The following is a 23,294-nucleotide window of genomic DNA, read 5'->3' on the forward strand; positions in this document are numbered from 1 at the left end:
TTGAAAATACAATATGGTCAAGGGTTGACGAGAATGATCAGCAGTTTTTCAATCATTTATCAGCCACCGTACATTAACATGATGCTGGTCTGTGATGTGGCACCGCTTTCAGTCAACACTGACACATTCAATGACTTGTGTTTTCAGTGGGAGCTACTTGATGCTTTACAAAAGCTTTATATCCAGTCTATGAATACCAAAGTCTCCCCTGAGTCCGAGGCGCCCTCAGTTGTAATAGAGTGTATTGAATTTCCCTCTGCTTCTCAGTTTAATTATCTGGCATGACCTATTGGCGGGGATCACACGCTGGAGCATAGCAATGCAGTATGCAGACAAAACTATTATGCTGATCAAGTCTTAAAAGTTCATTTCGGTGCGGAGATGGGTTTGAAAAAGCACTGACCTTCATGGCAAGACATGTAGCTATCCATCTACATGAAAAAAAGGTTGGCCACCATTCAGCTGTGCAACTTCTTCACCACGTGGTGGAAGGCCTGATGTTAGGCTGAACAGATGAGCAGGGCGCCGTGCCACAGCACTTGATATTAGCTAAGTGGAAAGGAGGGGCCTTGGAGGAGGCAGCTGCCCCCTAGCCTTCGGTCGTGGAGATGAAAGTTCTTCATAGTAAATGTGATTTCAAAATACACAAGGCATGCAACTCGCAGTGCTTTACAATGAGGGGAACCAACAAAATAGGGCAATGCAGAAAACACAAATTCAATCACACACATTTAGATTCACTCATTTATTGTTGCTCTTAATGGTGAGGAATTGTGTTGACTGTAATTGACTGAGAGGTTTATCCTTACTGTACTGTACCCTTGCCTCACTGAAACACTTAACCCAAACCACATCCTATTCTAGACAATGGTTGGGGACCATGTTCTGGCATGTTTGCAGATAAGTCCCTGTAATGTCTCTGTGGGATAATGTCCCCACAACGCATGCATGTGCGCACACACACACACACACACACACACACACACACACGCAATGCACCCTTATTTAATTGTATTCCAGATATGGAATGTACTGATATACTGCAAAATATGATACATCTAAGATGAATAATTAAATGGAATACATAGTCAAAGATAGTTGGTTGGGCTTTTGTAAAGGAAGCAAACATAATAATAACATCACAAATGTGTAAGTAAGCTTATGTGCTTTCTATATGCATAGTTGTCCTTGAGTGATCATTAGTATGGTTAAACATGGCTAAAATGCATAAAACAAAGAGTACAAACTCAGTTAACATGTGTTACATATGTGAACACATCGCAGCATCAACTATAAGTGTCGGGATTCTTGGGTCGGGAAAACCACTTTAAGTAATTCATGATATCACGCAGCAGTATTGTTGGACAATACTGCGCTAGTATTACACAATGACCGGCTGTCATCTCACTTGAAATCAGCTAGGATACAACGGCTCTTTGATACCAGATTGCCGGTGAGAGTCGGATGTTTCAAGGTTGATCTTACTGGTCCTCACTCTGTGTCAAAACATCAAAAAAAAATGTATTCCTAAAAAGCCTTCCACCTTTAAATAATTCATATTTGACAATGTGCTAGCAACGTCTCCACTAGAACTCAACTTCTCAAAAGCTGTTCTTTGACGGCTGCAGACTATTTCTCCAGGTCAGCTGTATTTCACGATGCTGTCACTGATTTCATGATATTGATAGTGAATGTTGTCACAAATTAGTCCATGTCGAAGGACAACTGATGATCCAAAGACTAAGATAAGATTAAAAAAAATAATATAATGACCTATAAGGACTTGTTTCCATGACATTTTCCCATCGGTGCTCATAGTAGAAGAATGGTGGTCAACGTGATCAATATGCACTCTTTTGCAGTCCTCTACCGCCCTCCTCTGGTACTTAAATATACAGGAAGTGTTTTAAACGCCTATCTATTACCTCCTGGGCAGATTAACTGTCTTGTATTCATGTGTGTTAAGGGCATCAGTTGAACTCTAAGAAACTCATGCTGGAATATTGTGCGACAGGAGTTCATATCAGTCTTTTTGCTTTGGTTTGTAGAAATATGAGCACATTTATCGTCTGCGCTTTAACTGTGGAGATACTTTCTTCCCAAGGACAAAACATGATAATTAAGCCGGCTGTATTAGTCAGACGTGCATCCACTCGTTCAACCGAATTGAAACAAAAACACCTTACATTGGATTTAGCCTCCCTGAGAGACTCGTTTAATTTATAGTTATGGCTCCATTTAGGAGCACTGGGCTCAGCAAGTCGAGGCTCTCCCACAGCAGCTGTCCTCCAGCCTTAAAAGAGCCCTTGGAAAGTTGCCTGCTCAGAAGAAAATACTTAATTAAATGATCATTACGAAGCTTACATAATGCTGGGCAGACTATGGTCTTATTTGGATTCTGTTCACAGAGGCATCGCGGATAAAGACACCCAATTAACCTCGCCCCAACCAGTAAGCAATCATCTCCGTATAATTAGACACTTCTTCATATACCTGTTGGACAACTCAGGAGATTCAAGAAGAGAGGGTCAGGTAAAATCTCAATTAGTTTGTGACTGCCGCATCACTATGCAGGTACTGTACACACAGTCACAGGCGTGTATAAATAGCTCCAATTACATGAAGACGCACCACTCCTCCGAGATCACGCAGTATGTGTTTCCTTAATCAGCCTCATTAGCTGTAATATCACCGGTGTGAAAATATCGGCTCATAATTGGAGTTGAGCTGTTGTGCTTTCCATCAAATAAACACGTTTTAACAGTTGGTGGCTTTGCATTTCCCCACTGTAATCAACAGCAACACCCTCAGCAATAATAAGAAAAGAAACAACAAAAAGGGTGTGGTTGCTTTTAGCCGCTTGTTTTTTTTCCCCCTCTCTGTCTATATGCATAAGTACGCATGCTCTCATTCTAGTTTTCCATCCAAACTGTTTCTTGTTAGCTTGTGACCATCAATGCATGTCTTTTCCCACATTTGATCGGCGATAATATTAATTTTATGTTTATTTTCGCCAACATTCTTCTTCGTTTTTCCTTTCACTTTAATAAGCCTAAAGTCAAATACACAAGCCCACGTGCACGCACACATGACGTACTGTCTCGTGATATATTGTTTGACACGAGTAATATTAAGAGACAGTCCCTCGTTTTCAAGTCCAAAGTAGTTCATCAGCGAAGCCAAAGCAGATGACAGAACAGCTTTCACTTTTAATGACCGAGGACCCTGGTGGTGACGTCAAACCTACAGCTGTAGTTGCTGCGCGCATGCGCTGTTGTTGCAGAGGCGAGACGCCGTCTGCTTTTGTCGGGACCGTCGATGCTACGACTTTCGCCGAGTCGACTGCGAATTGCGAGACACAAACGGGACAGTTGTCAGTATTCTCCGGTTATCGGACGTTGTTCGCTCGTCTCGGGTTCACAGACGGCGCTTGTGTCGCCGTGGTTGCGCGTCAGACGACAGAAGCGAGGCTCCTCTGTACACAAACAAAACGCAACGAGCTGCTGCTGCTGCTGCTGCTTTTTTAAGGTGGCACGTCAGAGAAGAGCTGCAAAAAAAAAAAAAACAACAAAACTCGATTCTCGTCCGTTAAGTTCGCTATAAACTCCGTGTTGTCAACGATGACAATCACCGCAGAGCTTTGTTAGGAGTTGAACTCCAGAACGTGTGCGTGCGAACATGAGAGAAGAGGACAGTTTGTTGTCAGGAAGGCAGCTCGTGGCAAGTGGACGAGGAGGCGAACATCCCTGCTGCCGCTGCCCCTTCTCGACCGAGGAGGAAGGAGCAATTGCGACCGAGAAGGGCGACCTGAGGCCTCCCGGTCACCTGTCCGTCTCCGAGTAGTATAACACCAGACTCTGTGCACAATATGGAGACGGTGGGGAAATTCGAGTTCAGTCGGAAGGACCTGATAGGACATGGCGCATTTGCTGTCGTCTTTAAAGGCAGACACCGAGAGGTGAGTGTTTTCCTTGTCTACTATTCATTTGACTATTTAAACAAAAATATATTCACTATTGCAGAAATGAAAGGTCGCTTGAATGGTTCGGTCGCGATGTTAGCCGTGAATCGCATTTCATTGGCCATCTGGTGTATTTGTTGTCATTGTACGGCCTTAAGAGGCCTGGGCTCACGAAACAGGATGTTGCTAAAAAACAGTTAATGGATGAAATACTTTTTTTTTTTTTAATGTATGCGACCTTTTTTTCATTTTTTTAAATGCATGGATTATGACTGAGCGAGGGTCTTTATTTTTTCCGGCTGTTTTTTTTTTTGGCAGAATGCTGCACGTCCATAATCCTGTTAACTGTTGAATGTAGAGCAGCAGACCATTATTGTTTCCATAAGCAAGCTCCACACCGAGACCATCGATGAACACGTTGTAACAACAGGCCCTAGGTCACGAAAGAGTATAGATGCTGATGCACACTGGTAACACAATGCATCGCATCAGCTACAACAGACAATACAGTGTCGGGCAAATGCAGGCCTGAAGCATCTGTGTGGCTTTATTAGTAAACTGGCAGATCAGATCCATATGTAACAGAGGATAATGGCGTCTTAGAACACATATTGTAATGTGTTCATAACACAATGCAATATGCTGTAAGGTCAGAAAACACAGGGCAAGGGAGTTGCATTATTTTGTAGGAAATGAGGTCAGTAAAGAGTCTCTGACTGCTCTACAAAACTATCTCAGTAATCAGACATGTGCTGTGTGTCCTGGAACACGCAAAACGATGCGGTGCAACACATCGCTACACTGCGTCCGTCCCCAAAAGATATTTAGCGTGTGATGTTCCCTCCTAGAAACATGACTGGGAGGTGGCGGTGAAGTGCATCAACAAGAAGAACTTGGCCAAATCCCAGACGCTGTTGGGGAAAGAGATTAAGATACTCAAGGTAAGTCAGAAGCTCTCGGAGGACTCAAGAGCTCACTGGTTTCCAGTCATTGGGTTTCTACGTGTATCATAATGAACACATTCGGTGTTTATGTCTATACAACAAGCATTTGTTTGTTTGAGACCAAATAAGACCTGAGCAAAAAACACCTTCTGTCCTCGCAAGCAGCTTGATGTTTCAAAAGTGTTGTAAAGCGTTCATTAGGTCATTTGATCGGTGTTGTGGTCACAAGTCAAATAAACAGCTATTTCAAGTTAAACATGTACAAAAATATATATGTATATATATATATATTTGGCACACAGCACCCAAATATTTCTCCTGTCATTTCTGCAGGAGCTGAAACACGAGAACATCGTCGCATTACTGGACTTCCAGGTATGTAAAACAACACTCTGGGATCAGGCCGACTGAGAACCGCCTCAATGCTTCTGTTTACATACGTCGTCGTCGCACCTCTCAATGTCCCGGTTTCTCCCCGTCAGTCTACTCTCACCAAAACAGAGCAGATGGGGTTGTTGGACGCATCTGTTCCAGATGACCCACTTCGTTCTCACGCAGCTTGAATAGTCTTGTTTTCCCCCTGCTTGTTAAATGAGGCTTTCGCTACATTTGTTTGTTCTGAAAATAACGTCTTTCTGTCTGATCTCGTCGAGGCACGTTTTCCCTCTGCTCTCCCATGTACAGCAAGATCTCTGTAAAAAGGTTTCCAGTAAATACTTCTGCCTTTTGTGAGCTCGGGGCTTTTTACGTTGAATTGTCTGTATCTCTGCTCATTGCAGGAGATGCGTCGCCAACCTTTTTTTTTTTTTTTTTTCAAGGCACAAGCCGACAGGTGTAGGCCCGGGTGTTGTTATCCCACACGGCCCGTGCGACGTACGCGTGTTTTCAGACACCAGAAACGAACCTCTCGGCTCAGTGGCCCGCTAACCGGGGCGCCGCGTGGTACCGCGAGTGGAGTATCCACAGTCGCAGCGGTGCTCTTCTGCCTGAAGAAAGCAGTCATAAGGCTCGCTGTGACAACACCTGCTGGACGATTCAGACGGCCCCGACACAAAGACGCATCTCAACTCGCCATGTGTTTCTTTTCTCGCTGCCATCTGGTTCAAAAACATCTCATGTTCCCATCATTCTCGAGACTCGAGACTGCATTTCTGCACGGTGACGTGTGTTGCAGGAATGTTGACTTCCTTGCTGTGTCTCTCCTGATTCTGATCTCACTGTTTTGTTTTCTTTTTTTACCTCCATATGAAATCTCATTATGAAAACTGCTTATTAATGAATTCTGGTTGAATACAAATACTGCAGGCCTCGTCACCTGACCCGGAGATGTGTTTTATTGATTGAAGTCGACCTTTCGTACCAAAATTGTTTCGTCAGAGGCCTTAGTCATCATACAAAAAAAAAAAAAAAAGTCCTGACCAGTGATGTGGGAGTTGATTTGCTGAGCCCTGCTAGCTGCTCAATCACCCCCATCACAGTCTGGTTGTTGTGTTGATGGCAGCTTTACCTAAGAGCTCTTTGTCAGTATAGCTTTAAGAAAAGTATTTGTAACCGCTTCTAATGCCTCTGCCCATATCAGACCTCCAAATTCACAGCAACTCACAGTGGCACCTCTCTCTCTCTCTCTCTCTCTCTCTCTCTCTCTCTCTCTCTCTCTCTCTCCTCTCTCTCTCTCTCTCCTCTCGCTCTCTCTCTCTCTCTCTGTGCATTAAATATAGTCCCAGCCGGGGTCTAAGATTACAGGTATGTCGGTGCGCAGCAGACGGTATAGATGCTCTGAGCAGGGAGTCCTTCCTTCTAGCTGTCTAATTAGGGCAGTAGGAGAACCAAACCAAACACGGGACACCAGATGAACGCATTCACTTTGCTTTTCAATTTTGAGTTGTTTGTGTTCTCTAAAGAACTCATAATCGCAATCGTCGTACAGGTTTTGAGCAAGAGCGGAAACGCCAGAAACATTCTCTTGTTCCAAATGTAACGATTTGCTGCTCTTCTCTTATATCAATTGACCAAATTATTTATCAAGAGAGTAATTGGAATGTTCAGCGATAATGCAAGTAATCCTTATTTGCAGACCTGATGTAATGTTGTATTTAAATACACATTTTCCCTTCATAGAGAAACAAGAAATTCAATTCATTATTTCAAAGCAAGTCACAGTGCAAGATGAAAAATGTCCCCTTGCAATGCAATGGCAAACAATCGTATCCAACTGAAGGTTTTGGTGAAACCGCGATGGTCGGTTTTTGCCCTCCGGCTTCAATAAAGCCAAAGACAACCATTTTCAAAAGGCCTGACTCAGCTGAGCTATAGAAAACAGCCTGGCCTCTGACTGGTAGATCCAACAAGATACTGAGCTGAGGTCAGAGTGAGAGTCCGCAGTCATCTGTTGCCATGTGATAAGAGGGCTACTTTTTTCTTTTTCTTCTTTTTGAGCAGGCAGCACTGTGCTTTCCGTCTCACGGCGTGTGTCCTCAGACAGGGTTAGAGAGGCTGAGCGGGGCGATAGTGGAGGGAAATAGATAACCGATGTTAGAAAAGTTGTTAGAACTCTGAATCCCCCCCCCCCCCCCCGAAATGTGCAATATTAAAAAACAAGTCCAGTGGTCCAGGAGTCTGGGGCAGAACTAGCTTTACTAAATTAGCATGTTTATGTCGACTACTGTTCAAGACTCAGCAGTTTTTTTTGTCAGTCCTCCTATATTTTTGCAACCCTTTTAGGCAAATTTGAGCAAATTTCTCTTCCAATCCGGATCCCCCAGCTCGGTTCGCTCAAACATAATGGCCACCTGTTCCTTCCTTTGTCTGCCACTGACATGTGTTTGTTTACCCTCCCCCCCCTCCCTCCCTCCCTCCCCCACACTCTTATCTCTTCCCTCTTTAGGAAACTGCCAGCTCGGTGTACCTGGTAATGGAGGTAAGCTCGCTGTGATGTTTGGCTTTTGTTTGCCGACCGCTGTATTGTCTCAGCCTTTTGCAGGCAGCGCTGACGAGGCCCGGGCTATAATTAGCCGTGTCCTCAGGCATCAAGGGGGGGTTGGGGGGGCAAAATGGCCACTGGTTAACATCCAAATGCTGCTAGATTTTTTTTGCTGTGGCTTCCTACTGTTTCTCTTGATCCATAGGCAGTGTAATGTTTGTGAGTCGTGTATGTATGCACCACTGCACTTTGTGAGTACGTTGGCCTCTGGACTAATGCTCAAATGTAACACGACAAGTGCTTCATACAGATGTATCATCCCTGCAAGACACGGTCTGTCACGCTAGCGCTCCAGACATCATAATTGGCCGCTTCAGTCTTTTAGATTCGAGCGCACGTCAACTGCTATTTGTGTTGAGTTTTTTTAATATATTTTTTTAATGTGCGTTGTACAGACACGTGCAGTATTGTGTTTTGCACATTCGGCCAGCCAAGCAGAAGAGCTCGCCTCACACGCAACTTCAATAAAAGTGACACTCGCTCGCCAGAGGCGCCAGATCTCAAAATTTGCAATATATATTTATTTCTATTGTTAATGTGCATCCTCGTTAGCCTCCAGTGTCCTCTGGGCCCACATAAAGTAATAAAACAGCAATTAAACATCACACTGCATTAGTGAAAAGACAAAACTGTGACATTTGTTAAATGTTGTCTTTGTATTTATATATATATATATATCTATATAAATCTTAATTTGTTCATTCTTATCTCTGTGTCTTGGGGAAAAGGAAATGACTGAGGCAGCCTTTCATAACGCACCTTGTCCTTTCCTGGATTCATTCATATTGATGAGAGCATGGTTATAAATTTGTAAACGCATCACTCTCCAGCAAATCCTTGCTCTGATCTCGTTCGCTTTCTAGTCCCCTCAGAGGCAGGCTGATATCAGAGACTCCTTCACTATGGTTACACTCCAGCCTCTGTTTTACCTGTGTGTCCTAATGTGATTCCTTTTCATCTCTCCTTCTTTCATCCCCCCCTCCCCCCCTCTCTCTCTCTAATCCCAGTACTGCAATGGGGGCGACCTCGCTGACTACTTACACTGTAAGTGCAACAAATCACCTCCTAAAAGCTAAAGATGCTTCTCAGTAGAAAACAAACAATGGAACTGATGTTGAAATGTCATCTTTGTTGCTCGGTGACGAGAGAGTCCCTGAAAGCCTCTCTTTATTTCTAAAAGCCAATATCATAAATCATAACACGAACAATTTTGAACGGTAGAATAATCTTAAGTTTCTAGGTTTGAATCGCTAAATAAAGGCATTTAAATCACAAAATAAACAAATATTCTTGGAGTTCCAGAACGGTGATCTTCGGTTAGGAGCTGCTGCTTAAGACTGTGATTAGTAGATGAAGAAGACTTATTTCTCAGCTCTTTTAAATCTACCAAGAAGAAAATAAAAGGGAACAACTTAACGGTCAAATATACGCCCCAAGGCTGCCATTCAGCTCACACCTCTGTGTTTTCTTTTGGTTTCCTGTTTGACCGCAGGAAGCTGCCTTCTTATCTGAGGCCCTGAAGACTCAGCTTCAGTATCAGCTTCAGGCTTAAAATAGACTTTAACATAGCAGCGTAATAAAACCGCATAGAAGCGTCCCTCCTGCATTTGAGAAATATATCACATACATACAGTACACACCCTCCTTATAAATATGCTTTTTATTCATTACTATGCTAACAAACCTGGTCATTAAAATACAAGTCTATAATTCTGTCCAGGTTTGCCACATCTCATAAATTGCTGGGCTCTCTCTACAGTGCACTCAACTCGTCTGAGGTGGGCCTTTATCTGTCAACGTGGGCAGTCTGGGAAATAAAACATCTAGCTGTTTGCAGAATAATTATAGCTCTATAGCTGCTAACTTTGTCTGCCAGGTACAAATAGTCTAAATAGAGGACCTATTTCAGTAATAGCCTTTCCCTCTGGTTTTGGATCCACTACCCACTTTGGGCAATGAACATAACTTTTTGTTTTTTCCTGGCCCAAGTCGAGCCTGAGTCTGGCTTCACAGGAAAGGGAGGTGGACCCAGAGAGAAATTCAAGACTTAAGGGAGGGACTCTCACATAGAACCATGTTGTACCACCGTGAGAGGAGGGGAACGATTGGAGGGAAGGAAGAGACTGGGAGCAGGAGGTGGCAGTGGGGTGATGTGACGGAACAGAGAGGAAAAATACAACTTACAGATGTATTTAGAGGCGAAGATCGTATGATTTGAATAAATTAGAAAATCTTATGTAAGCGGGATATTCGGTCCCGATCTGTCTTCTGTACCCCCACCATGTTTCCTCCATCAGTAATCAATCAATAAACCACGTTGTATATACCCAGTATACCAAAGGTAAATCTTTATTCTCTGCAGCCAAGGGCACGCTGAGTGAGGACACCATTCGGGTTTTCCTGCAGCAGATCGCGGGGGCCATGAGGGTCCTTCAGGGCAAAGGCATAATCCACAGGGACCTCAAGCCCCAGAACATCCTGCTCTCCTACCCACCGGGACGCAAGTCTCACTCCAACAACACCTGCATCAAGATCGGTAGGTTCGATGGTGTGAAATAAAAAGAGCAAAAGCATTTTAACGTTTCAGACATGAGCCCATATGTTGTGGGTTTACATCAGGATTTTATAGTAAAACCTTCTACAGGAGCAAAACAAAAAAACCTTATTGAGTCTCATGATGGAAACATTGGAAACCCATACGCTGCAGTCCAGCTCTTTGCAGACAGTAGTAACAGGACCTAATAATGAATTCCCCAGCTGATTCCACTAAGATAATAACTCTAAACTGGTTCCAGGAAATTGATTAGATTATATATAGAATTTCACATTTTCCCTCTGCACTGTTGGCAGCCTTCCTCTGATAAACCAAGAGAGTAAGAACCCTATCCACAGATACTTGAAGCATGTTTCGAGTCTGACTCATTTGACCATAAACAATGAAGTTCGGTTTCACAACAAGTAATCTGCGTTTTTTTTTTTTTTGTAAAGTGTCACGACCAAGCACTGAGAGCGAGTTCCTGTTGTTCAGCAGTTTGGAAACGCCGCTAATCCTTAAGCCTGTTAATTCCCGTTCACTCTGGAGAGACTTGATTGCCTCGTGGGAGTGGAGTCTGAGGCTCCCAGCCACTGCAGAACGCTATTATCCTCACCACTCCGGGAAAACTGTCACCGTCACACTAACAAACGGCCCCGTTCACACGCATCCTACCTACATGGATGCAGGTGCTGCACACAAGCACATCCGCGGTGCTTAAGGGATTACTGAAACATGTTGACTTGTTAAAAAAAAAAAGGCTGTGTGCTCAAGGATATTGGGTCTTATAATACGAGTAATATAATGAGCTACACAGAGATTATTTGGAGTATTTAATTATATATATATATGGACAAAACAATAGTGCTTTGTGATTGGCAAGTGTTTTATTAAACCATAACTCCCTGCGGGGGGGGGGGGGGGAATAATGCTGCGCTCTCATCATACCTGTAATCACAGTGAAGATCTGCCTCTCAACCATTATTGCTATTATGATTTATGGTTGTATTGGTTTTAAAAATAGATACTGTTCAGTTGGGAAACAAAAAAATAAATTTTAGAGCATTATGGATTTGTTTGTTTTTTTCTGCAACCGTCTGCAGTTTTTCTTCTGGGAGTTCTTTTCTCTATTTTTTCTGATTTCATCAGTTTGAGTCTCAGCATTTGCACATTTTCTCTCCACAGCGGACTTTGGCTTTGCCAGGTACCTCCAGAGCAACATGATGGCGGCAACACTCTGTGGGTCCCCTATGTACATGGTGAGGGTTCTTTGTCCAGCCAAACCTGATGATGTGCTGTCGCTTCTGATCGTTGCTTTAATATTACAGTGTTTGCTGAACAGTCATAATACTAACTTAATCGTCTCATTAATTGTTCATCAAAGAGTTCCACTGAAGTGTCGCAATCTCACTATATTTGTTTTTCCTCTCTAGGCGCCTGAAGTCATTATGTCCCAAAACTATGACGCCAAGGCTGACCTGTGGAGTATAGGAACCATAGTGTTTCAGTGTCTGATTGGAAAGGCTCCTTTTCAGGTAAACGCGTCATGACGATGCATGTTTGTTTTTTTTCGCAATGTGAGCCGCTTCCCTCATGCCAACAACGTCGTTAAGGGATGAGCCAGCATCGAACCTCAACCGACTAAAGACAGAAATGAACAATTTACTGTTATCCATGGCTTTTAAGACAATCATAAGCATATGTGTACTGAAAATAAAAAATAATAACAAAATTAAGTTAATTAACACAAAGCTATGCTGAATGCTCCTTTAACATGTCATTAGAAGCATCAGTTCAGTTTGTGAGTAAGTATTCAAACAGACTCTTCTCTCCAGCTCATGTGGAAGATGAGGAAGAACCCAAAAACCCAGTAAAAATGATAAATAAAATGATGCTGTGAAAGATTAAACGCATAACTTCTTTCATAACGACCTCATCTAATCTGGCCCAGCAGCATTTCTGAAGCTATTAGAGCGGCGTCACTCTTTGCTTCATTGACAAGGCATGTCAAAACATGTGTTATTGTAAGTGATTGAACCCCGAGCCAGCCACTGTTAATGACATTCTCCTGTCTGTGCAATGGCAGCATACTGTGCCATAAACGTGTGTGACTGTGTGTGTGACTGTGTGTGTGTGTGTGTGTGTGTGTGTGTGTGTGTGTGTGTGTGTGTGTGTGTGTGTGTGTGTGTGTGTGTGTGTGCGCGCGCGCGCAGATGCACATACATTTGCAGATGTTTACATGTTTTCAACTCTCTCTCCGACCTTTCGTCATTTCTAGGCTAGCAGTCCCCAGGACCTCCGGCTGTTCTATGAAAAAAACAAGACTCTCAGCCCCAAGTAAGGAGTTACAATGACAGCATATTTATTTTTTTATGTTATGGTAAAAGGCAAAACATTAGTGGAGTTAATCGTTTTGTTCCGCGTTCCTTTTATGGATTTTACTTCGAAGAAATTACAAAACTTTCTTCAGAACGGATGCCCCAATAAAAAGTGAAGAGAGACCCGATTATCTTTTGACAAGGTGTTGCTACAGTGCTGTTAAAAATAACAAAACAAAAGTAGTCTTTTGCATATACGCTGCCAGTTCCGGCCATGCCAGCTGGCTTGTGAAAACAGTTGAACAGCAGTTGATTCACAACATTGTCAGAGATGACAAGCCCCCGACGAATCCATCCCAACCTAATGAATGTCTGCGAGGCTTCACGTTTCACTCTCTCACCGCTGCCTAATGAAACCACACTAAGGTTTTCATTAGTTTAATCATCTCGAGGGAATAGAGATTCATTTGGTTACAGTATGAACATAAAAAGTAAAGCCAGCGCAGCTGAACGTGTTCCTGTATCTGTACTTGTATTGGCAGCATCCCCAGAGAGACTTCTAGCCATTTGAGGCACCTGCTGTTGGGTCTGCTGCAGCGCAACCACAAGGACCGCATGGACTTCGGTCAGTGAACAAGAAGTACAGGAAAAGGAACGAATCGGTTGACTGTGTGCCGTTGATGCGGAACAACACTGCAAACTTACTAATGTAGCATTTCAGAAACGCTTCTCTAGTCCCATTACCCAGACGACAGATGCAACAAGTATTCCTGTGTCCGTCTGCCTCTATGAACCGTGAGCGCAGTACTGCACTGACGGTCACTACCTCCCACTGATTCTCTTTCTTCTGCTGTTGTTGCTAGATGAGTTCTTTTGTCATCCGTTCCTGGAGGCTAGCTCGTCCCTGAAAAAGAGTAAGTAAGAATAAATAGGTTGGATAATAAGTGCAGGACTATAGCTGTATTGTTTATGATGTGTGTGTGTGTGTGTGTGTGTGTGTGTGTGTGTGTGTGTGTGTGTGTGTATTTGAGTGTAATAAACATTACACATTTTCTGATGGCAGTAAGAGCAATGTAACCCTCAAAGTAATGCAAGATTGAAATAAGGACAGGGGCTTGAAACACCATAGACTTATGATGTGATGTGCGTTGGGCTTTTCTTAACAAGCGCATTGCTTTTGTTCGCAGCGACTCCTACCGCGTCCATGACCTGCCTCCCAAGCTCTGCATCAGCCAGCTCTTGTAGCAGCTCTTCCACCTCTCACCTCGCCTCTCCACCGGTTTGTGTTTATTACTCCTGTATTATGTTTCCTCCGTTTCTCTCCTCTAAGTATCGAGGCTGTGTTTTAGAAAACCGACCAAGTCAACACCTATTTCTCTATCTCTTTTGTGCTTTCTTTCTTGGTTCACCGACTTTCTCTTTCTCTTTCTCTCCCCCCCCCCCCCTCCCCCGTCTCTGCAGCAGTCGCTTGCTGAGGGTCAGCACTTGCGTGCCAAAGCTCTGGCCTCCCCTACCCAGGAGGCTACTGGTTTTCTTCTCAAGGACTCCTCTGGCGGGGGTGGCAGCAGCAAGAACTCCTCCTCCTGTGACACAGATGACTTTGTCATGGTGCCTGCTCACTTCACCAGTAAGAAATCTACCTAAATATCAAATGCCTTTGTGCACAGTCCTCACATTGGCTCCGGCTCTATAGGATTACTAAAGTCATATCTTACTTTACATTTTTTTTTTTTCATAGTTTTTATGTGGCATTAATAGCATTTCATAAGCTGGAGCTGTACTCTGTCTCTTTTCTGATATATTTTTTCTGGTTTTGCAGCGGGTGAGCTGACATGCGAGAGTAAAGTGCTGCAGGACAGCCTGATGAACAGCGGGTGAGACGCAAGGATGGGTTATTCATAGATCGCCATTACTTGTATTACACTAATATAATATAGTTGTGTAACAGTGTTAAAGAACACCACTGGTAGAGGAGGACAACTGACTATCCCTAATTCAATTTACAGTAAAAGTGAGAGCGTGTTGTATTCATTTTCAAGATGTGTAGCTCGATAAAGTCCTCGTGACGTGTCTCCTCTTTAATCAGCTCTCTTCTGGCTTCTGCTGGTCTGTGCAGCCAAGTCAAAACCCCGCCACACTCCCCTTCCTGCAGTGGGTCTCCAAGTCCCGTCAGGTAGAGACCTCAAAGCTATACGTTTGGTTGTGTAGCTCAGAGAACAAGACGCTGAACGACACAGGAATGGTTAATGGTAGAAGAAGAAGAAATTGATTGAATAGCTGGTACGGTAGATTAAATTAATTGATATCTGCTAAATTAATACATGTCTTTAATTAACCTCAGTTCACACACACTGTGTTATGTTTGGGTTTTTTTTACATTAGAGACGTACAGGCTTGGCAGTATTAACAGAATGTCTCTATTGCAAAATATGTGGAGTACTCATTCATGTTGAAAGTGTTAAACTTGTCTGTGTCCACACACACACACACACACACACACACACACACACACACACTAAGCCTCTCATCGCTCAACTGTTTGCCTTGGCACACTCTGTTCTTCTCACTGTTGTTGGCAGGCCCGGTGAATTCTCGGGAAGTAACTATGGGGGTAGCTATGGAAACCACGGACAGTCGTTGCCCATCCCAGTCCCCTCCCAGGTCCACAACTACCAGCGCATGGAGCAGAATCTCCATTGTACCAAACCGGATGGCTCACCCCGGTCTGTGTCACTTGTTGCCAATGTAAATGTGTATTTCTACACTTCTTTAATTGACTGCGGTGACTCATGAACGTCGTGTCATTAGGTTGTCCACACCTGTGCGGCGTTGCAGCAGCGGGAGCTCGTTGGGCTTCGCTCGGACCGGGCCTTCCCCGCCCTATGGGCAGGGGGCAGTCGCCACCAATCGTAGGCTTTCCCTGGGGGGCGCCAGACCTTTCCAGCTCTCCCCTCAAGGTATCTTCAGAGGCTGCTCTTCCCTTTGTAAACCACTTTCACAAATGAACATCCCAGCTTTCTAAATACTACTCTCTATACAATTTAAACTAAGAGGGATTGTGTGTGTGTGTGTGTGTGTGTGTGTGTGTATATATATATATATATATATATATATATATATATATATATATATATTTAAAAAGCAAATAATCAAACGGAACTCATTTTTCTAAAGTAATTAGGTGTAAGAGGGAACTACTTTTGTGGAACTACTTTTGTGGTTAGCATTTGCTAATGTTTCTCTGAGTCAGCCAGTTCTTTACTTTTGAAAGTCTTTGGTTGAGACAATGAACCAGCCTCCCACGTACACAAACACTCTCCTTCTCACCACCAGTTGCTCTCTACTTGTCTGTGCCTCGTGTTGGCACAGTCCCTGAGCTGTCTGGACATCCAGCAGCGTGGGAGTTAGGCAGGACTTCTCTGCAGTCTCTTTGGTGGATTTCTCGTCTTGTTGTCTTGTCTGACATTGAATTTCGAGATGCCACCTGCTGTCTAAAAGCAGAAACCCTGTGACCCCTCTCTTCTGTCCTACAGCCCCTCTGCACAGTGAAGCCCGGCCTACTGCTCAGCAGCACCCACAGACGACGACGACGACGACGGGCCTGGGCACACGGCTCCACAGCGCCCCCTGCTTGTCGGAGTGCGCCAGTGGCGGCGGCGGCAAGCAAAAGATCAGGAAGCAGCACTCGGACCCGGTGGTGGCCCCCTCGGCAGGTCTGAAAACTCTCCGGCCTCTACACTCTTCCCCGAGACTCAGTGAGCTGATGCAGCGTAGCCCCCTCCCCACAATCCTCGGCTCCCCTTCCAGGGTGAGTCAGCAGAGTGAGAAAAATGTGTGTGTGTGTGTGTGTGTGTGTGTGCTTAATTCTCTGGAGATATACACAGAGCAAGAAAAGACTACCAAAGCAGTTTCAACAAACCTGTGGTACTTGTCCTCCTCTCCTCAGGCCATCCCTCCGTTTGAATTCCCCAAGCCTCCTAGCACTCCAAACCTCATGACCTTCCTGACACAACAAGGATTGGTCATCGGCTCCCCTTGCAGCAGGACTGCTCAGGCGGAGCTCAGAGACGCAAGACAACAAGCGCTGACGCAGGTTATCCAGCCGGCCCACTGCATCCACAGACTGAACGATGATGCCAAGAGCTTTGGAAGGTTAGATTATTGTTTTTCTGTTTTCTGTGTGTTGTGTTTATCACGCTGATGCTGTGTATCGAGGAGGAATTGTTTACTGTCAGATCCAGGATAGATCCAGGATAGACTTGAGTGCTAAACATATATATACGTATATATATATATATATACGTATATATATACGTATATATATATATATATATATATATATATATATATATATATATATATATATACGTATATATATATACGTATATATATATATATACGTATATACGTATATACGTATATATATATATACGTATATACGTATATACACGTATATACGTATATATATATATATATACGTATATACGTATATATGTATATACGTATATACACGTGTATATATATATATATATATATATATATATATATATGTATATACGTATATACGTATATACACGTATGTATATATATATATATATACATATATATATGTATATACGTATATATATATATATATATATATATATATATATATACGTACATATATATATATATATATATATATATATATATATATATATATATATATATATATGTACATATATATATTAAACAAGGATGTGCACCTAATTCGTATCACTGTCTTTCCTTCCATGTTCTCTGTCTTTGTTTCCTGTGTCTTCGGAGCAGGTCTCAGAGTGCAGGTCGTCTGTCGGACATGCTGCTGATGGCTGCATTTGGACCAGGTGGACCCGTGGGTGACCGAGGCAGCACAGAGAACCTGACCTCTGAAAAAACCATAGACATAACAGGTGGGAACTCTCGTCGGTTCACATTAACAAACATATGTCTGATATTTAGGATTTCTGTTCGTTTACGTGGCTCATTCTGACAACGTGTCATTAATATAGCGCAACAATCATTGAAAGTCATTTAAAGGAGAATACAGGTTAGTCGTTCTTGGTTTTTATTGGAAAATGTAAAAGGTCAATGATATATCGCTCTTCTTCTGCCCTCTAGTGCCCCCGGGTGGTGGGGGAGGTCTTGCCCCTGGCTCGATCAGCCCTGCTCAGGTGGTTTTCACTGTGGGCTCTCCTCCCAGCGGCAGAACCCCACCTCAAACCTCCAGACAGAGGAAATACTCAGGTAGCTCATGCACATTCTAACACAAACAAATGCAAGTAATTTGTCTCCACATCCTGTCTGCAGCTGGCCGGAATCAAATTCCACTTACGCAGCAGCGTTAGTGTTACGCTCTGCACATCATAAAACATAGAGCACTGGGAAGATATTGCTTTCATTTTCCATGATGTGGAAACTTAATTAAATGTTATAGAGGCGAGCATTAAAGGTTGATTTTATTTTATTTTTTCATTAAACCCATCTGTGGAGAGATGTAGCTACATTTAGGGAGTAATAACCCAAAATACATTTTTATCAAACACACAATTTTCCAATTGGTAATTGGAGTTTAGAGGATTTAAGAGAAGAGAAAAATTCATGTTGCTGCTGGCAGCTGCTGTTGATCATTAACTGGAACGAATCTCTGCTCAATACAGTGGTCATTAGGGTGAAAGCCGAAAGCAAAAAGCATAGCATTTGATGCAAAAAAAAAAATGTATGTATTAAATACATTTTCTCTTTTTCTGACTCCTGCAGGCTCGTTCACTTCAATCAGCCCCGCAGGCTCCTTCACAAGCCGCTACCCCCAGACAGCCACCTATCTGGATGGCTTTGAGGCTCCTTCCAGTCCTCGCTACAGTTTCACTGATCCTATCACAGCCAACATGGGCGGCCCTGTAACCTTTGAGGCTCCTGAGCTGCCGAGGAGACGCTGATGGAGGTGAGGAGCAGGTTTTATACACGGCTCAAGAAAGCAGTGGAAAAGGAGTCGTCCCTTAGAACCTGTGTATTCTATGTATTTATGCAGCAATTACTTCTTTGTCGTGTACATCGATCAGTGTCACATGTCAAACTCAAGGCCCGTGGGCCGAATCCGGCCCGCCACGTCATTTTATGTGACCCGCGAATCCGCCTGCAAAAAAATAATTAAAAGTTAGACTTGAAAATAAAATATCCCCAAGGTCGAAATTATGAAATAGAAAGTCCAAATTATGAGATAGCATGTTGTCTGTGTGCCGACATTAAAACTATCACAACAGGTGGACAGGAGAGGCAACAGCCCCTAAAGCGGTTTTCCATCAAGTTGAGTGATGACAGTCAAGCCTCCCCAGTTGTATTTCTTGAATATGTTTTAATGTGTTTGAGGGCTGAAAATGTCCGCTTGACAGAAGCAGTAGATTTCTGTCAAGCGGACATTTTCAAAACATATTCAAGTATGTACATATACAACTGGGGAGGCTCGACTGTCATCACTGGCGTCCATGAAGACAGCATAGGGGCAAAATCTGATTGGTTAAAAGCTCTACTTAAAACGAGTTGTGCTGGAAGCAGCGCAACTGAGGAAGACGGTAGCTATTTATCAATGTATTGATCACAACAATGTTTATTTTAGAAACAATAACTAATGATGTTCCTTGCTTTTGGAACATTTGGAACATTTCAGTTGGTTTGGTTCTTATTTTTTCCCAAACAGCAACCTTTTTACAACCGGTTTGTTTCGCCTCGTGGCAAAGTACAGTTTCTGTCCTTGTTCAGGCAAACATGGACTTTACATTTCCCACAGTAGATATGGGAGAAGTGATTGCCTGTGCAGTGCTTGCATCTGATTGTTTACTCTGGATTTATTTTTTTTAATTAATGAATTAATTAATTGGCTATATATCAAAAGATTATGATAGCCAAGGATTTTTTTTATATATATATAAAAAACATAAATTTCCACTCAATATATCTTACTACCTTTAATTAGTTTAATTAAATGACCAAAACAGTGTATTTGGCATTGTGATATGGCATAATACAGAGTGCACAATGAAATACAATACAAGGATTCACAGGTGAGTTATCACTTTATAAACCTGCTGTATCATATTGGATACCTATGTTTTCAACACGATTTTACTATAAAATAAGGAACGAAATATGAAGTAATTATAGTTTGCTTCAATACAGTAAATATTCATATTGAAATATTAGTAACACTATAAATGTTATTCTTACCGTAACTGTTTCAAAATTAGCAACGATTTCCCTGCCGAAAACGAAAAAGTCACTTTGTGACGGCTGCCATTTTGGAAATGGAATTTAAATGCCTGCTAATGCCTACAGTGCATGGAAACTCCACCAGATGGTAGCAGACATGTATAGGATTGTATACAACAGGTTTTTCAGGAAAGTATTGCTCATGTTAATTACGTAGAGGTAATTAAACTCACGTAGCAAATATGATACAAATGGTTACAGGGTTAAAACGGTGTTTATTCAGTGAAATAGTGTTTAAACATTCAATCATGGATTCAAAGTTAACATTGATTAAAACGGGCTATCTTGATTCAAGATTTCAGTCAAATGCAGCAAAGAGCTAGTCTATGCTGCCGGCGATCAGCTCGTGGGCTGCTATTCATCATTTTTGAATCGCTCTTAGTCTGGACTCTCTCCTGGGACCGGTTTGCCTTGGGAGCCCCTACCAGGGGCTACTGCCTCGGACAACATGGCTCCCAGGATCACTGAGCCACTCAAACTCCTCCACCACGTTAAGGTGGCGATTCACGGAGGAGAAAAATATTTGTGTGATGGTTGTTTTTTTTTTTTTTTTTTTTTTTTTTTTTTTTTTTTTTTTTTTTTTTTTTTTTTTTTAGGTGGGGATAGGGTAGAAGTGGGGATAAAGGGTAGAAGTGAGGATAGTTTAGAAGTGAGGAAAGGGTGAAAGTGGGAACTTGATTCACCTTTAGATCAGTAAGTAGTAATCACTACTACTTACAGGGTAGAAGTGAGAAAAGGGTGGAAGTGGGGACAGGGTGAAAGTGGGGACTTGATACCCAGATGATATCACATCATCTGGGTTTCCACCTTTAGATCAGTAGTAATCACTACTAAGTACTAATCACTAAGTGAGGAAAGGGTAGAAGTAGTAGTCTTTCTTCCCCCTCAACTCATTTTGTGTTTCCCTTGTCCTTTCAGTTCCTCCTTGTGTCTTTTCTCATCTTCTTTCCTCTTTTTCTTCAGTGTTTTCAATTCCTCATTTTCTCTCTTCTCGCTTTCCTTCTTCTCTTTCTTTTCCCTCTTCTCGCTCTCCTTCTTCTCTTTCTTTCCCTCTTCTCCTCCTCTTCCCTGTCCTTCTTCAGTGTCTTTTCCACCTCCTTCTTTGCCTTCTTCTCCTCCTTTTTCAACTGCGCCTTCTCTTTGTCAGTTTTTTGGGCGAGCTCCTGAAGGCTGAGGTTATGTACCTGGAGGTCAGCGTTGTGCTGTGTCAGAAGCTTGATCTCTTCCTCCATTTGGTTGCACCGCTCCTCCATCACTCTGCTTTGTCTCTGATGCTCCTGCTCTGCAGCGAGCTCACATCTCATACGATCTTCCAGAGCTGTGAGTTCTTTGGCGGCCGTTTGCTGCTTCAAGGCAGCAATTTCTGACGTCAGTTGGTTGTCTGGTTTTTGAGAGACAAGTTGAGCCGTTTTCATGTCGGCCAGAGCTTGTCTCCTAACCTCTCTCTCTGACTGTAGAGCGGCCATTATTTTGAGTTTTTCCTGCTCAAAACCAAGTTCTTTGGCGGCCATTTGCTGCTTCAAGGCAGCAATTTCTGACGTCAGTTGGTTGTCTGGTTTTTGAGAGACAAGTTGAGCCGTTTTCATGTCGGCCAGAGCTTGTCTCCTAACCTCTCTCTCTGACCTGGTAGAGCGGCCATTATTTTGAGTTTTTCCTGCTCAAAACCAAGTTCTTTGGCGGCCATTTGCTGCTTCAAGGCAGCAATTTCTGACGTCAGTTGGTTGTCTGGTTTTTGAGAGACAGTTGAGCCGTTTTCATGTCGGCCAGAGCTTGTCTCCTAACCTCTCTCTCTGACTGTAGAGCGGCCATTATTTTGAGTTTTTCCTGCTCAAAACCAAGTTCTTTGGCGGCCATTTGCTGCTTCAAGGCAGCAATTTCTGACGTCAGTTGGTTGTCTGGTTTTTGAGAGACAAGTTGAGCCGTTTTCATGTCGGCCAGAGCTTGTCTCCTAACCTCTCTCTCTGACTGTAGAGCGGCCATTATTTTGAGTTTTTCCTGCTCAAAACCAAGTTCTTTGGCGGCCATTTGCTGCTTCAAGGCAGCAATTTCTGACGTCAGTTGGTTGTCTGGTTTTTGAGAGACAAGTTGAGCCGTTTTCATGTCGGCCAGAGCTTGTCTCCTAACCTCTCTCTCTGACTGTAGAGCGGCCATTATTTTGAGTTTTTCCCTGCTCAAAACCAAGTTCTTTGGCGGCCATTTGCTGCTTCAAGGCAGCAATTTCTGACGTCAGTTGGTTGTCTGGTTTTTGAGAGACAAGTTGAGCCGTTTTCACGTCGGCCAGAGCTTGTCTCCTAACCTCTCTCTCTGACTGTAGAGCGGCCATTATTTTGAGTTTTTCCTGCTCAAAACCAAGTTCTTTGGCGGCCATTTGCTGCTTCAAGGCAGCAATTTCTGACGTCAGTTTTCGAGAGACAAGTTGAGCCGTTATCACGTCGGCCTTAGCTTGTCTCCGAACCTGTCTCTCTGACTGTAGACCCGCCATTATTTTGAGTTGTTCCTGCTCAAAACCAAGTTCTTTGGCGGCCATTTGCTGCTTCAAGGCAGCAATTTCTGACGTCAGTTGGTTGTCTGGTTTTTGAGAGACAAGTTGAGCCGTTTTCATGTCGGCCAGAGCTTGTCTCCTAACCTCTCTCTCTGACTGTAGAGCGGCCATTATTTTGAGTTTTTCCTGCTCAAAACCCAAGTTCTTTGGCGGCCATTTGCTGCTTCAAGGCAGCAATTTCTGACGTCAGTTGGTTGTCTGGTTTTTGAGAGACAAGTTGAGCCGTTTCATGTCGGCCAGAGCTTGTCTCCTAACCTCTCTCTCTGACTGTAGAGCGGCCATTATTTTGAGTTTTTCCTGCTCAAAACCAAGTTCTTTGGCGGCCATTTGCTGCTTCAAGGCAGCAATTTCTGACGTCAGTTGGTTGTCTGGTTTTTGAGAGACAAGTTGAGCCGTTTCTCACGTCGGCCAGAGCTTGTCTCCTAACCTCTCTCTCTGACTGTAGAGCGGCCATTATTTTGAGTTTTTCCTGCTCAAAACCAAGTTCTTTGGCGGCCATTTGCTGCTTCAAGGCAGCAATTTCTGACGTCAGTTTTTGAGAGACAAGTTGAGCCGTTACCACGTCGGCCTTAGCTTGTCTCCTAACCTCTCTCTCTGACTGTAGACCCGCCATTATTTTGAGTTTTTCCTGCTCAAAACCAAGTTCTTTGGCGGCCATTTGCTGCTTCAAGGCAGCAATTTCTGACGTCAGTTGGTTGTCTGGTTTTTGAGAGACAAGTTGAGCCGTTTCAT

At 43.2% G+C, this 23,294-nt stretch overlaps 1 protein-coding gene across 2 annotated transcripts in view; it reads left to right on the plus strand.

The window, feature by feature from the left end:
• The first annotated feature begins 3,291 nt into the window (after window positions 1-3,291).
• LOC137883598 (serine/threonine-protein kinase ULK1-like) overlaps window positions 3,292-23,294 on the plus strand; it is a 23,827-nt gene continuing 3,824 nt past the window's right edge. The window contains exons 1-22 of one of the 2 annotated variants that reach the window (XM_068725135.1): window positions 3,292-3,958; window positions 4,810-4,902; window positions 5,239-5,280; window positions 7,790-7,822; window positions 8,893-8,929; window positions 10,248-10,421; window positions 11,604-11,677; window positions 11,852-11,953; window positions 12,697-12,755; window positions 13,279-13,361; window positions 13,600-13,650; window positions 13,924-14,015; window positions 14,198-14,363; window positions 14,556-14,610; window positions 14,823-14,909; window positions 15,316-15,459; window positions 15,545-15,693; window positions 16,270-16,544; window positions 16,683-16,888; window positions 17,546-17,667; window positions 17,876-18,001; window positions 18,515-18,698. In XM_068725135.1, the coding sequence (XP_068581236.1) occupies window positions 3,869-3,958; window positions 4,810-4,902; window positions 5,239-5,280; window positions 7,790-7,822; window positions 8,893-8,929; window positions 10,248-10,421; window positions 11,604-11,677; window positions 11,852-11,953; window positions 12,697-12,755; window positions 13,279-13,361; window positions 13,600-13,650; window positions 13,924-14,015; window positions 14,198-14,363; window positions 14,556-14,610; window positions 14,823-14,909; window positions 15,316-15,459; window positions 15,545-15,693; window positions 16,270-16,544; window positions 16,683-16,888; window positions 17,546-17,667; window positions 17,876-18,001; window positions 18,515-18,693 (2,439 nt within the window). In that variant the 5' untranslated portion in view covers window positions 3,292-3,868 and the 3' untranslated portion in view covers window positions 18,694-18,698. The remainder of the gene's footprint in view (window positions 3,959-4,809; window positions 4,903-5,238; window positions 5,281-7,789; window positions 7,823-8,892; window positions 8,930-10,247; window positions 10,422-11,603; window positions 11,678-11,851; window positions 11,954-12,696; window positions 12,756-13,278; window positions 13,362-13,599; window positions 13,651-13,923; window positions 14,016-14,197; window positions 14,364-14,555; window positions 14,611-14,822; window positions 14,910-15,315; window positions 15,460-15,544; window positions 15,694-16,269; window positions 16,545-16,682; window positions 16,889-17,545; window positions 17,668-17,875; window positions 18,002-18,514; window positions 18,699-23,294) is intronic. The other variant, XM_068725136.1, reaches the window with a different exon arrangement.

The sequence above is a fragment of the Cebidichthys violaceus genome, unplaced genomic scaffold (genome assembly GCF_023349555.1).
Source record: "Cebidichthys violaceus isolate CVI_PGR_0920_01 unplaced genomic scaffold, fCebVio1.0.p SCAF_337, whole genome shotgun sequence".
Classification (NCBI taxonomy): Eukaryota; Metazoa; Chordata; class Actinopteri; order Perciformes; family Stichaeidae; genus Cebidichthys; species Cebidichthys violaceus.